Raw genomic sequence first — 15,723 nt, 5'->3', positions numbered from 1 at the left:
AGCATTCAGCTTTGTACCAATATAACCCCTACCCTCAGCCTATTTTTCTGAAGAACTGGAACTAGGATGCCCATAAACCCGGGTGTTGGCTATGTGTTCTCTCCTGGCTATTGCCTTTGTGCCACAGCTCTGCCTCTCCGGGGAATGAGATCGAAGGGGTGACCATGCTGGAGGTGTTGGCAGTCCCAAATGGTACAGCTAAGCAGCAGTGATAAGGCTCCAATGCTGCGGGTGCCTGTGGGCCTCCGACTGGGACATTCATTACACCTGGGCGAAACACGAGGGGGTTTTTCAGGTTTGATTTAACACTCTTACCTTTAGCATAAGCTTTGACATTGTCTTGAGTTTTTCTGTCGTGTAATATTGGCGATGTAATAAAGGATGATTAGCCATTTTTCTTAGCTGCATCATGACATTGCCCATTTCTGTATTTTTCTCTGTGACGGAAAAAAGGGGAGAAACTGACAATTCAAATGTGATTTTTTTTTTTTTTCAAACGTTGACCTGCGAATTCTTTGTTTTAAAGTTCACATTTAATGGTCAAAACCAGAATTTACCCATGCTGTGGATAGATTTCTTCATTTTGTTGAAAAGGTCGTAGTAGAGCTGCTCCTGTTTTTCTGACATGGCACACAACTCGATGCGATCCCTTTTGGGAGGTAGCTGCTTAAGGACCTGAGTAAAGAAAAATCGGTCTATTTAGGATTAGGTTTATGAGTGCAAAGTGAAAGTCCTTGAAATAACACATGATTTTAAAAGGCAGATGGTGAAGATTTAGAAACCAATTTATTTGGAATTAAAATACGTTCTTCAAAACAAATCCAGAAATCCACTGTTCCAAATCACATCTTCCCAGACAGAAATGGGTTTACCAGAAATTTTCAAGTTTGATTTGACTATAAAGTGTTTTACTTGACTGAACTTTAGATTTAAAAATGGAATTAAAAATCACCCTTCATTTCTGAACCCAACACTCATTTTGCAAATTCCAGGCCCAGAGCTCATCATCATTCCTCTCTTGACTTCCCTCCACAAAAACAGCTGTCTTTCTGCTCCACCTCTCTGTGGTATTTGTTAAGTGCTTACTATGCACTAAATGCTAGTGTAGACACAAGATAAGCAAATCAAACATAGACCCTGTCCCACATGAGGCTCACAGATGAAGAGGAAAGGAGAACAGGTATTTTATCTCCATTTTGCAGACGAGGTAACTGAGGAACAGAAAAGTTAAGTGACTTGCCCAAGGTCACATAGCAAGCAGGGGGTGGAGATGGGATTAGAACCTAGGTCCCCTAACTCCTTCACTCTTTCCATGAGGCCAGGCTGCTTCTCAAGATGACTGCCTTCAGTGCCAGGATAAAAGAGAAAGCTGTGACTACAAGTCCAAAGATTTTTTAAAAATAATAACTATAATAACAATAATAATAGCATTTATTTAGTGCTCACTATGTGCCAGACACTGTACTAAGCGCTGGGGAGGATACAAGCAAATCGGGTTCGACCCAGTCCTGGTCCCACATAGGGCTCACAGTCTTAATTCCCATTTTACAGATGAGGGAACTGAGGCCCAGAGAAGTGAAGTGACTTGTCCAAGGAGACATAGCAGACAAGTGGCAGATTAAAACCCATGTCCTTCTGACTCCCGGGGTCATCTCTTTCCAATAGCCCACCCTGCTTCTCCTTTCCATAGAGTGGTAGGTTCTTCCATAGCCTGACAGTTTATCGGGCCACACACTACAGGGTTGTGTGAGTGGACCTCATTCTTCTTTCTCCTCTTCTATTTAGTTTTCACTACGGCATAATGACTTTCAACATAGCTTTAAAGAAGTTAGAATAAGGCCCCAGGAGTGGGGGAGGAGAGAGGGGAGAGAAAATCTCCATCTTCCTGGTAAGGAATTTAAACTAGGACTAAGGAAAACTGCAAAAATAAAAATGAACAGCTGATGGGATACTTGGAAAGAAACCATGGGGGGAGTCTTTATCATGGGCAGGGCAGGAAGAAGTTCCCTAGTTTTCTCAGTGAATCCCATAAAGCACTCTAACTTTTCAGCTTCCTTTAAGTTTCACATTCAAAGGTAAAGGGGGGCCACGGCTGCTCCTCACCTCTAAAATGCCTTGTACTTTGCCAAGGCACACGAACAGAAGTGGAACAGAACCGATGAGCGATGCACTAGAGGCTGGAGTGTCAAGGAGGGCTGACTGCACTGCCTCTATTGGCACCTTCACTAGGCTTGAATAATTCTTGCCTAAGTTTGGAGCAATTCTGAGAAGAGTCCCAGTCTCACATGGGTATCTAATAAAGGCTTCCTACCACTGATACCCTTACTTGGAATAGTTTAGCCAAAATCCAGGAAAATTTTCTATCACTGTATATATCAACTTAATCTCCCCTGAGATACAGGTGAACTTTCATCCAAACCACCACCATCTAAACAATGCAGGCTAAAAGAATTGCAGGAAACATGCTTACCTCTTCTTTCACTCTCCTCAGAATAAATGGCTTTATAATTTGCTTGGCATGAGCAATTCTCTCTTTTTCATATATACTTTGTTCTTCAGCTGATTTCTAGGGAAATAATTGAAGACCATTAAACACAGTGTTGGCAAAAGGGATTATTATCAATAGCAGTAGCAGTACTTGGCCACTTAGGCGTGGCTCAGTGGAAAGAGCCCGGGCTTTGGAGTCAGAGGTCAGGGGTTCAAATCCCAGCCCTGCCAATTGTCAGCTGTGTGACTTTGGGTAAGTCACTTGACTTCTCTGTGCCTCAGTTCCCTCATCTGTAAAATGGGGATTAAGACTGTGAGTCCCCCGTGGGACAACCTGATCACCTTGTATCTCCCTGGCACTTAGAACAGTGCTTTGCACATAGTAAGTGCTTAATAAATGCCATCATTATTAAGGACTCAAATGAACCCTCCCCAAGAACGGGAAGGCTGCTTGCCCTTTCAGGGGCAATTTTTTTTCTGTAGAAAAAACACAACTCAAGGTGTGGTCTAGATTGCACCCAAACTCCAAGCACTTCAGGCAAACTGTAGTTCTGAATATGAAGTTTAAATATCTCATCCCTTATTATTTCACTGTAAGGCACATAAACTTAAACAGAAACAAAAATCTCCCAGTGATCACACTGTCCAAGTTTGTGATTCATGCTCACCACAATTTAAATTTTTTCCTCCCAGGGAGGGAGAAAACTAATCAAATCTTTATTCTGCTTGTTTTTCTCTTACTGATTTGGTTATGTAATCTTTTACTTCTGTGAGTCTATATGGTTCCGTTTCAAACCATTTTGCTTAAGGTTGGGGGGTTTTATGTTTGCCAGATACTGCGCATCAGTGCCCAAATCTCAGATTTTATTCATGCTCAAACCTTCCATTGACCCAATAATTTTAACTTTCAATAGACTTCCAAAGTTGGGGAATTAGGCCCCAGGTTTATGGAAAACCACTTGCTTTCAAAAGTTCAGAAAAACACAAAATCCTTCTGGATTTTTAATTAACCAGTGTCCACGCTTACAATATTCTGCTTAGCCACATAATTCATTTACAAAAGCCACATCATATTTTTCCAATTTACATAATATATTTCATAAAATGGAAAAGGGAAAAAAGGAAGGAATGAAGAGAGCTTTTGGTACATTCCCAAACCATATTTATAGGGGGAAATATATATCATGCTTACTGCTTTGGAAGAGAACATTCTTCGGATTTCACTGGTGCTACTACTGAACATATGAGGCATGACAAAATTCAAGAGAGACATTAGTTCCAACAGATTATTCTGAACAGGAGTACCTGTTAGCAGCAAACGATTCTTCGCCTGTGTTCCAAGAGAAAGTTCAATTAGGCCACTTAAATAACGTTTTATAGTTCAACAGAAAAATTCTAGTTTCTAAACAATCTTTCTGGCCAAAAGGGACAATTAACCATGGGGAACAAAAAACCTTTTGATCTAGTCACTTGTCCAAACTTTTATCACGTTCACCTGACCACATACTGACCTTTCTTCCAAAAGCACCTCACATTTATGAACTCACAGACTGCACATTTTTCACTACAAAATTTCTACACAGCAGGGGAAATTACATTAGTAGATGCCTTACATTTATGGTCATAAGGTGCTGGTAGCGTACAGAACTCATATTCTTCAGCATATGGCCCTCATCAAAGATCGCATAGTCAAGTTTCAGCCGTCGAAATAAACTACGATCATCTGTACTGCTGATGGCACAATTATACCTGTCAGGACAGTAAAAGCACATACGACCTTCAAATGCACTCGTGTTATCTGACTGGATCACATGGGGTCAGATAATATTCCCAATATCGTAAAATATCGTCAATCAAGTCAGGAAAGAGAACAACTGTGTGACAAAATAAATTATAGCATGCTGACCAAAAGAAGTAACGCCGATCTCCTAAAGCTAATGTCCAATTTCCCCAGTCACTAAATTATTTTTCCTTTCATTCTGCCACTTCTAACACTTTCAGGACCAGTATCTGTTTATACAGCATGCCCTGCTGAATTGACTAAACTATTCCTCTTACGACCAACCAGGGTGGTAAAGGGCTTGGTATTTGAGAAAAGGAGATAATTAAAGAAAGTATAGGAAATCCACCTCCAGCCAGAGCCCACTGAAATGAAGAGAAAAATTGGGAGGTTACTTTACTGCCTCTTTCTGGGGTTAATTCTGACCTGGTGGAGAATGATCTGACCTATTGCAGCAACTCACCATTGGATGTTTTCCAATTTATTCTAATAATTAAGGCTTTCCCCCACAAGGCTGAATAGACCTGGGAAGGCTTTACTTACTTTTCTTATCTGCCACTGCCTCCACAGAACAAATTTTGATTTTCTCAGGTTGATTTGAGGGGCCAAAATGATTCACAAATCTTACTATACCACCCATCTCCAACCCAGACGTGGCCAGAAGTCTGGGGATCTTTCGTGTAGGATAAAGGCACCGTTATTACTAATGATGATACTCACGTGGTTACGATCACATTGAAGTCTACAACTTTATTATGAATGTCATATCTAATCTGCTTGCGATCCTCTTGAGAGCCTAAAGGAATGTGTTCAGAAAATTCAATTTTTATGCCTTGAAGGTTCTCTCATGTTATGACAAGCAAGCATTATTGCACAAAATTGTTTTTGAAGTTTCCAGACCCCAGCCAGGACATTTCTTTAAGTTAAAGGGAACACAGATTATTTATAAAGCTTTCTTACCATAATAAAAGAGAACATTAAGGTCAGGGCACCACAGATTGACCTCCCTTATCCAGTTGTCTACAAAACAAATAAACAGCTACATGTTAATCAAAACAAAGGTTTAGAACCTGGAAGACCTAAATTGAAATGATACAAGAAAACTGCAGCAAAAATCAATTAAATTTACTCTAAAGAAACATTGATCAATCAGTTGTATTTATTGAGCGCTCACTGTGTACAGAGCACTGAACTAAACACTTGGGAGAATACAATACACATACCCTGCCCACAATGAGCTTACAGTCTACAGCACTGTACTGAGTGCTAGACTGGGACTGGTTTAATAATTAATAATTAAGGCATTTTTTAAGCACGTAATTGTGGCCAAGCACTGTGCTTAGCGCTGGGCTAGGTACAATACAGCAAGATCAGGCATAGTCCTTGTCCCACAAGCAGCTTGATGTCTAAGGGGGTTTTAGAGACAATTGTCAGTGTTACTTTTACGTACTTAACCATGCACATCTCATTCTAATTTAATGAGCGGAGTGGAATCTAATTTAATGAGCTGAGTGGAATTCATCGGCAGTAAACCCAGTCTTGCAGGAATAATTAAACTACATGGATCGAGAGCCCATGGGAATGAAAAGTTAAAACTTCAACTGAAATACATTTTACTCAATTTTGCCCAGATGCACAGTGACCAAGTTATTATTTCATGGCTTCCTTCGAACTTGTCATTAGAAAACTTTCCCTGCCTCTCTTCAAATGGTCCATTCTGGAAAATTCATGAGAGACAAATATCTCTTCATTCTCGCATCAGTCAGAAACCCAACTAGAGCTACCATGAGATGCTGCTTTAGCACCCTGAAATTCCTAGTTTTGCCAAACTATCTCTTTGAATATCGCGGGCACGATCTTCGGTGATGCCAAATGAATTCCAAATGGTGTAAAATTACCCAACCATTTACTTCGGAAATTAGTACTGAACCCTGATGGAACTGTGAATGGCATGTTTGAATTAAAATGTGAAGAGGTGTACTTCCTTATCACTAACAGGAGGAACTCCCTCCTCCTTCGTATCCGAAAGACCACCACTCTCCCATCTTAAACTTTACACTATCGCGTGGCTCCTGGACTAACGCTGCCAGACTTGCACCAAATCGGTTCTTGCGGCCGCCCATCACGCTCTACCCTTACAGACATGCTCTGTCTTCGGAGCACTTCCTAACTCTCTAGCCGCATCCTCTCCAAATTTGAGCGACGATGTGTGACACGGAAGAACTGAGAGCACTACGGGAAGAAGGTCATGGGTTCTAATCCCGGCTCTGCCACTTGTCTGTTGTGTGGCCTTGGGAAAGTCACTTCACTTCTCTGGGCCTCAGTTCCCTCATCTGTAAAATGGGGATTAAGATTGTGAGCCCTATGGGGAACAGGGGCCATATCAAACCCGATTTGCTTGTATGCACCCCAGCATTTAGTAATAATAATAATAATAATAATAATGATGATGGCATTTATTAAGCCCTTACTATGTGCAAAGCACTGTTCTAAGCACTGGGAAGGTTACAAAGTGATCAGGTTGTCCCACATGGGGCTCACAGTCTTAATCCCCATTTTACAGATGAGGTAACTGAGTGTGCCTGGCACATATTAAGTGCTTAACAAATACCATTATTGTTGTTTTGAAACCGTTTTTCAGTATTTACCTAAAGTTGAAGCAGGAACGACAATCAGATGAGGGCCTTTATTACCCTGCTGGTAGAGGTATGCCAGGAAGGAAATGGCTTGAATTGTTTTGCCCAAACCCTGAAGGGAAAGAGGTTAAAAAAATCAACAAAACAACAAGTGACAAAGCACTTAGATTGGAAAGGTATCTAGAAAAAAAAGGGCAACTAATTTTGGTGCCTCTGCAACTTAATCCAACAATAGAAAAAACTACACTTCCTTACCTTAGAAGTAAATCTACATGTTAATTTAGTACTCATTCATTTATTCAATCGTATTTATTGAGCGCTTACTGTGTGCAGAGCACTGCTCTAAGCGCTTGGGAAGTACAAATCGGTAATTTACAGAAACGATCCCTACCCAAGATACTACCTGGTAATGAGCTGAACCCATTTGCTGATGATTCAATATTATTCAGGTTCGGTTTCCCCGGGTCACTTGCTTGATGGGCATATCTCTTTCTTATACAAACACTGCATCAGTTCAAACATGATGACAACATTCAAATGTGATTTGCATTACATTATACATTTGTCTTGTCTTTATACATACATCAAAAGTTTCATCTAATTCCCATCAAAAAAGAACTTAACATTTAGGATTCAGAACACGGTTTTCAAATAGCTTACTCATCATGCAACTTACCATTTCATCAGCTAAAATGCCATTCAGTCCATGTTTATGTAGCAATGCGAGCCAATTCAAACCAATTTTCTGATAAGGCTTCAGAGACATACTATAAAGATAAACAGTTTGTTAGGAAACAGGCAAGGTAAATATCAATTCCCTTTTTTTATCATTTTAAGGAAGACTAAAAAGCAACCCAAATGGTTTCTTTGGCAACTTCCCACAGTCCTTTAAATCTTGGATCTTACATCCTTCTCTAAATGAACTTATTTTGGATGCCCAGTGTAAGGTTAAAACATTGTTCTATAGACTGTAAGCCCATTGTGAGCAAGGACCGTCTCTTTTTATTGCTGTATTGTACTTTCCAAGCGCTTAGTACAGTGCTTTGCACACAGAAAGCACTCAATGGATACGACTGAATGAATGAATGAATTCAAAGCCATTACCACAAAAAGGACTCTAGTCATAGCATCTGGCTACTTTAGGCCTAGATTCTAGTCTTATTTTTATAAAATTGTTTGGTAAATTTAACTGATGCGAAAGCAAACCATTTTTGCTTCAAATCATATTAAACACCCCCATGAAGTGTTTTGGAATAAAATCAGAAATATTTTGCTTAAAGAGATACTGAACCTTCAACCTGACTTTCATGACTAGAGCTGCTCAACAACAATGAAATCAGGTTTTGGGAATAAATGTACATTATCACTTAAAAGATTCATGGAACGCATATCTTCCATATCTGGTGAAACTGGCCTAGTGACTATAAGCTAAGCACTAAATCTTTATTCACTTCATGAAGATTTTTTTTTTAAAAGTTGCATTAAGGATATAACTCATATGCTTAGTGTAAAGAGCTCAAGCCTGGGAGTTAGAGTACCTGGGTTCCAATGCCAGCTCTGCTACTTGCCTGCCGGTGACCTCGGGAAAGTCACTTAACTTTTCTGTGCCTCAGTTTCTTCATCTGTAAAATGGGGATTCAATATCTCTTCTCCCTCTTTGAGACTATGAACCCCACACAGGACAGGGGCTATGTTCAACCCATCTTGTACTTACCCCAGCACTTAGTACACAGTAAGTGTTCAAAGAGAATAATAATAATAATAAAATAAAAATCCTTTGGTGGGAGAACCACGAAACACAAACCAAAAACAGTTGGTTGATCATACTGAAATTCCTCATTAACCCCATATCTTATTTTGATCCAGTCTATAGTGACGGGGAACAAATTTGTTTTTGGGGTAACAGGATTTTTTTCCCCATAATTTTAAAGTAGAATACATGGCAAAAAAATCAACAAGGAGCCAGTATTACATCTAATGCTAGACTATTTCAAGGAAATTTGGAAGAATTCTCTCAAATGGAAATTTTCCACAATGAAATCAAGGTGGTTTAGTTAGGGCTCAACAAAAGTTGATTTAGTTCCCCTTTTAGTTGAATGCTGTTCAATTGTACATTCAATTACTTACTTTCATCACCTCTACTTGTAAATATTCTCACGTCTGTCTTCCTTGTTAGAATGTAAGGCACTTGAGGGCAGAAAGTATGTCGCTTCTCTATTTTGGTTTTCCCAAAGATTTACTGCAATGCATTGCGACCAGTGGGCATTCAGTAAATAATAATGCTACTACTACAGGGGTACTTATTGACCATTTACTGGGTGCAAACATTCATTTATTCATTCAATCATATTTACTGAGCTCTTACTGTGTGCAGAACACTGTACTAAGCGTTTGGGAAAATACAATACAACAACTAACAGTGTCATTCCCTGCTCACAATGAGCTTATAGTCTAAATGTTTGAGAGAGAAAAGAGGGAGAGCTAGCTCCTGGGCAGACAGTCTGATTGAGCAGTAGCAGATGTGCCTGGGTGATCACACCTAAATGTATCCATGCATGATTATTTCTGTGTCAGTACAATTTTGTTCGTATACGGGCAACTGCTAAAGCATAGGAATAATTATAAAGAGCAAAGAAGGAAAAAAATTCTTCAAAAAAGATCAAGGGAAGAGGGTATTTCTGTTGGTCAACTTATAAAATCCTGTACACCGGGCAGAAGAGCATTTTGAAAATATGTCCTTGTGTCATTAGACTGTGAGCCCACTGTTGGGTAGGGACTGTCTCTATATGTATGCCAATTTGTACTTCCCAAGCGCTTAGTACAGTGCTCTGCACATAGTAAGCGCTCAATAAATACGATTGATGATGATGATGATGATTAACCCTCATTTGCTTGTAGCTTCTTTGAGGGCAGGGATCGTGCAACCATTTCTATCACACTCTCCTAGGCATTTCTGTGTAGTGTTGGGCTCATGGTAGATGCTCCATAAATACTATGGATTCTGATCTAGTTGTACTACTACTAGTAGTCGTGGTAAAAAAATAGTTAAGTTACTGAATGACTGTTAGGTGCAAATTGACTTTACTAAGTGCTTGGGAAAAGGCTACAGAATCATAAAACGTGTCCTCTGCCTACAAAGAATTTACCCTCCAGTGGAGGAGGAGAGAGAAAAAAAAATTGCAAATGGGATAATCAGAATGAATCAAGTGCCTGCACAATTGATTGAACTTTTATACATAGTTGCTGGGGGTGGGGGGCACAGAAATAAATACGTGTAAGTGCTCAAGGTGGCTGATGGGCTGATATGACTTGGGGTGTTGGGAGTTACTCTAGAAAGGCTTGTTGAAGCAAGTGGGATTTAATTAGGGCTTTGAAGATGGAAGAACTGTGGTCTCTAAAACTTGGGGGTGGGGGGTTGAGAGGGTGTTCCAGACCAGTGGAACAGCATGAGCCAGGAGAAGGAGGGAGATCGTGAGCAAAGTTCAGCTACAAGGTCAGCTTGAGGGGTGGGGCAGAGAACAAGCTGGAGAGTAGTGGGTGAAGATGGATGACTGGTAAAATGGGGAAAAGATCAATTGTGAGGAGTTTTTGTTTCATGCCGAGGGAAATGGGAGGCCTTTGGAGGAGAGGAGGGATGTGGGATGGGGTCACAATGATCCACGTAGCAGTGCAGAGTATAGACACATTCCCATTCCTCTACCTGCTCGCTGATAATCAATGTGCCCTAGGCTACCAGAAATCCACCATTAATTCCAAAGAGAAATTTAATTTTCATACAATCAATATTCTGTGTTTAGGAGAGTTTAAAAAATGATTTCGCTTCTAAAAGTATTTCTTTTTCAGTTTTTCCCATGCAGTATTTAGACACAGCTCCAGGAAAACACATCACCCTTCACAACAGAAAGCAGCTTGTAATATAGTTGAACAATTAGGGGAGACGAGTGCTAAAAACTGAAGTGTAACAAAGTCACCTTTGGTTTAGAATAGAAGGCTGCTCTATGTTCCATCCAGCACCATTTTCAGTGAGTCTTGTCACTTGCTTTGTCAGTTTTTTGGAAATGTCTTCACATTTGTTCATGAGCCTTATAACAACATCTCTTTCTTGGATCAAAGTTTTACAGTGCCATATTAAATCCTCTGACAGGCCATTTGTCTTGCACATTTTTGTGAACTGAGAGGAATAAAAACAAAGAACATAAAAAACCCCATTCAAAAATCATTTTTTTCCCTACTTTCACAGACACAACTTGACTCTGCTATTTATATGAAACCGCCCTTTACTGGCTTTTGCTACTCCAGGTGTAGGACCAAAAATTCTATGATAGAGGCCTTCAGGATGCACTGAGTTTTACTGCTCAATTCAGAAAATATCCTGGCAGGTAAAAGAGAGATTTGTTATTGCAACCTCTCTCAATAAGGCATTTGTCACTCTTCTTCAGAATTTTTGGCAAATTGCTTTCTATAGATCATCTTTAAAGTTGGAGAAATGGAAAATTTTGGGCCCAAAACGGTTGAACCAATCAATCAATCTAATAACAATAATTTTGGTATTTGTTAAGCGCTTACTATGTGCCAGGCACTATACTAAGCTCTGGGGTGGATACAAACAAATCGGGTTGGACAGAGTCCCTGTGCCATGTGGGGCTCACAATCTCAATCCCCGTTTTACAGATGAGGTAACTGAGACATAGAGAAGTGAAGTGACTTGTCCAAGGTCACACAGCAGACAAGTGGCGGGGCAGGGATTAGAACCCATGACCTTCCTTATTTCCAGGCCCGTGCTCTATTCATTCATTCATTCAATCGCATTTATTGAGCGCTTACTGTGTGCAGAGCACTGTACTAAGCGCTTGGGAAGTACAAGTTGACAACATATAGAGACGGTCCCTACCCAATGGCGGGCTCACAGTCTTGAAGACTGTGAAGAGTCTAGAAGACCCTATCCACTACGCCATGCTGCTTCTCATTAATCAACTGTATTTACTGAGCGCTCACTGTGGCACAACACTGGACTAAGCGTTTGGGAGAGTAAAATATAACAGACCGGTTAGATACAGTCCCTGCCCACAATGAAGTTGCAAAGGACCTACCCTGGGCCTCATTATGTTTAAAGTGTAAAAGAGCCCGAGCTTTCTGTGTGACCTTGAGCAAGTCACTTAACTTCTCTGTGGCTTATCTGTAAAATGGGGATGAAAGAATAGTTGTAGTAGTGCTAAGCGTTTGTTGTGTGCAGAGCACTGTACACAGGGTGTGCACAGTCCCTAGCTTCCAGGGGGCTCACAATCTGAAAAAAGATCTGTTTTCCCTCCCTGTGAGCCCAGTGTGGGACAGGAACTCCACTTGGTCTGACTGCACTGTATCTACCCCAGTGCTCGGCATATAGAAAGCACTTAAATATCACAGTTATTGCTATTACTATGAATGAAACAAGTGATGCGAGCGACTCAAGGGTACAGGATTCCAAACTGTCCAAATGAACTGGGCTTTTTACCCAAACTCGTGTCACTTAAATGCGAAGAATGAAGACCAAAAATAGACGCGAGTTCCGGACGTGAGTTTTCGACCTAAAGGGAAGACAAAACATTTATCCCTTTGCTTGAATTATCCATTATTGTCTTGGAAATATCCAGTGAGGATTTTCTTCTCTCAGAACCAAATAATACCTCAGGCAGGCTGTTCTTGTCGTCAAAACGCCACAACTGTGGGAGTCCCTGAAGGCTCAGTTCTGGGTCCCCTTCTATTCCCCATCCCTTGGAGAACTCATTCACTCCCACGGCTTCAACTACCATCTCTATGTAAATGCTTCCCAAATGTACAGCTCCAGCCCTGACCTCTCCCCTTCTACGCAGACTCACATTTCCTCCTGCCTTAGAGGATATCTCTACCTGGATGGCCCACACACCTCAAATGAAACATGTCCAAATCAGAACTCCTTATATCATCATCAATCGTATTTATTGAGCGCTTACTGTGTGTAGAGCACTGTACTAAGCGCTTGGGAAGTACAGGTCGGCAACATATAGAGACAGTCCCTACCCAACAGTGGGCTCACAGTCTAAAAGTCTTATATTCCCACTCAAACCCTGTCCCCTGGCCCTGACTTCTCCGTGACTGTCGATATATTCATTATATATCTACATATTCAGTCTGTCACCAAATCCTGTTGGTTCAATCTTCACAGTATCTCTATAATTACTCCCGTCCTTTCTAAGCGGCTTGGCGCAGTGGAAAGAGCACAGGCTTGGGAGTCGGAGGTCATGGGTTCGAATCCCCGCTCTGTCAATTGTCAGCTGTGTGACTTTGGGCAAGTCATTTCACTTCTCTGTGCCTCAGTTACCTCATCTGTAAAATGGGGATGAAGACTGTGAGCTCCCCCGTGGGACAACCTGATCACCATGTATCCTCCCCAGCGCTTAGAACAGTGCTTTGCACATAGTAAGTGCTTAATAGATGCCATTATTATTATTATTCCTAACTGTTCCTAATTGCAGACAGAGAAGGGGTTCCTCTCAAAGGTTCGTGGCTTACACAACCTATATCTTCCCTTATGGTGAAAATAAACATGAGGCCAGTCTAATGGATTGCTTCTTTTGGAGGTTATATTGACTTGTTATATCCAGAATGAACTATTGAAGAGATGAAGGATACTGTTCATTTCCATCTGAAGAGTTTGAGAAATCTGCTGTATATGTTTGTACGTATTTATTACTCTATTTATTTTACTTGTACATATTTATTCCATTTATTTTATTACTATGCTTTTTTTTTTTGTTCTCTGTCTCCCCCTTCTAGACTGTGAACCCACTGTTGGGTAGGGACGGTCTCTATATGTTGCCAACTTGTACTTCCCAAGCGCTTAGTACAGTGCTCTGCACACAGTAAGCGCTCAATAAATACGATTGAATGAATCAATGAATGAACCAGGGACACACCTTTCCTTTCGCTCTGTCCTTCTTATATATTAAACCAGAATTTACCCGACAGAAATATCAATACTGTACCATGAAGTGAACACCTACTCAAACAAAGGTGAGGGTTCCCAAACATTAATATAAGCAGAATGAGTATTATTTATTCTATTTATTTTATTTATCTATTCTATTCATTTTATTTTATTTTGTTAATATGTTTTGTTTTGTTGTCTGTCTCCCCCTTCTAGACTGTGAGCCCACTGTTGGGAAGGGACCATCTCTATATGTTGCCAACTTGTACTTCCCAAGCGCTTAGTACAGTGCTCTGCACACAGTAAGCACTCAATAAATACGATTGAATGAATGAATGAATGAATGAATGAATCAGGGACACACCAATTTGGTAAGTTCTTTCCTTTCGCTCTGTCCTTCCTATATATTAAATCAGAATTTACCCGACAGAAATATCAATACTACACCATGAAGTGAACACCTACTCAAACAAAGGTGAGGGTTCCCAAACATTAATAAAAGCTGAATGAGAATTATTTATTCTATTTATTTTATTTATCTATTCTATTTATTTTATTCATTTTATTTTGTTAATATGTTTTGTTTTGTTCTGTCTCCCCCTTCTAGACTGTGAGCCCACTGTTGGGTAGGGACCGTCTCTATATGCTGCCAACTTGGACTTCCCAAGCGCTTAGTACAGTGCTCTGCACACAGTAAGCGCTCGATAAATACGATTGATTGATTGATTATTTACTGCAAGACTGATTGAAATTCAGCTTTCGGGAATTCAGTTTCCAGGAATATTCAGGAAAAAAGATAGTTTATTACTTTTCTGCCCTATGAGGTCCTCTACGTATATTAATTCAAACACTTTTCTAAACAAGGAGGATCAAGGTTAAATAGCTTAAGGTGAAAAAAGTGACAACTCTGAGCGTGGCTCAGTGGAAAAGAGCCTGGGCTTTGGAGTCAGAGGTCATGGGTTCAAATCCCGCCTCTGCCAATTGTCTGCTGTGTGACTTTGGGCAAGTCATTTCACTTCTCTGCGCCTCAGTTACCTCATCTGTAAAATGGGGATTAAGGCTGTGAGCCCTCCGTGGGACAATCTGATCACCCTGTAACCTCCCCAGCGCTTAGAACAGTGCTTTGCACATAGTAAGCGCTTAATAAATGTCACCGTTATTATTAAGCAACTGAAATACTCTTCTCCTGCCACAGCAGGGCGCTCTTCCTACCTGAATATCTGCGGGAAAGAATAAGAAATGCATTACCATCCCTTTATGCAATTTATCAAATTCCATAATCAGTATTATTTTTTTAAATTGCCAAGTCATGACCTCAGAAGTCTTTAAGATTTGGTGAAAAAAGGATTTAAAAATCCTTTTAAAAACGGAAGCGAAATTTGTTTCATGGTTCCGTATTTATCGAACATCGCTATTGAGAAAGCACTTGGACAAACGTCCTGTTAAATGGTAACATTTTAAGTTTTAAATTAAAAAAATAAGAGTGGTGGGTGAACTTATGCCCAGTTCCTGTCCAGTATACTCTGAAATGGCCAAGATGCAAATATAATATGTGCTTTTAATAATGCTTTGAGCAATAACATGACAGGAGCAGGAAAGCTCTTTAAAGCATATAATTCCTCGATTTAATAATGATAATGATGGCATTTGTTAAGCACTTACTATCAATCAATCAATCGTATTTATTGAGCGCTTACTGTGTGCAGAGCACTGTACCAAGCTCTTGGGAAGTACAAGTCAGCAATACACAGAGACAGTCCCTACCCAACAGCGGGCTCACAGTCTAGAAGGGGGAGACAGAGAACAAAACCAAACATACTAACAAAATAAAATAAATAGAATAGATATGTACAAGATAAATAAACAGAGTAATAAAT

The 15,723-nt window shown here is 40.3% G+C and overlaps 1 protein-coding gene across 2 annotated transcripts in view; it reads right to left on the bottom strand.

Annotated features, from left to right (window-relative positions):
• The window catches only part of SMARCAD1 (SWI/SNF-related, matrix-associated actin-dependent regulator of chromatin, subfamily a, containing DEAD/H box 1), a 59,384-nt gene that overhangs the window by 8,386 nt on the left and 35,275 nt on the right, over positions 1–15,723 (bottom strand). For both annotated transcript variants that reach the window (XM_038755104.1, XM_038755105.1), the window contains exons 9-18: positions 10,875–11,074; positions 7,580–7,670; positions 6,916–7,015; positions 5,228–5,287; positions 4,988–5,063; positions 4,101–4,236; positions 3,680–3,817; positions 2,471–2,566; positions 558–675; positions 316–437 (exon numbers count right to left, since the gene is read on the bottom strand). In XM_038755104.1, the coding sequence (XP_038611032.1) occupies positions 316–437; positions 558–675; positions 2,471–2,566; positions 3,680–3,817; positions 4,101–4,236; positions 4,988–5,063; positions 5,228–5,287; positions 6,916–7,015; positions 7,580–7,670; positions 10,875–11,074 (1,137 nt within the window). The remainder of the gene's footprint in view (positions 1–315; positions 438–557; positions 676–2,470; positions 2,567–3,679; positions 3,818–4,100; positions 4,237–4,987; positions 5,064–5,227; positions 5,288–6,915; positions 7,016–7,579; positions 7,671–10,874; positions 11,075–15,723) is intronic.

Source organism: Tachyglossus aculeatus, chromosome 12, assembly GCF_015852505.1.
Source record: "Tachyglossus aculeatus isolate mTacAcu1 chromosome 12, mTacAcu1.pri, whole genome shotgun sequence".
Lineage (NCBI taxonomy): Eukaryota > Metazoa > Chordata > Mammalia > Monotremata > Tachyglossidae > Tachyglossus > Tachyglossus aculeatus.
The sequence above is the reverse complement of the archived record's forward strand: the minus strand, read 5'-3'. Positions and strand labels throughout refer to the sequence as shown.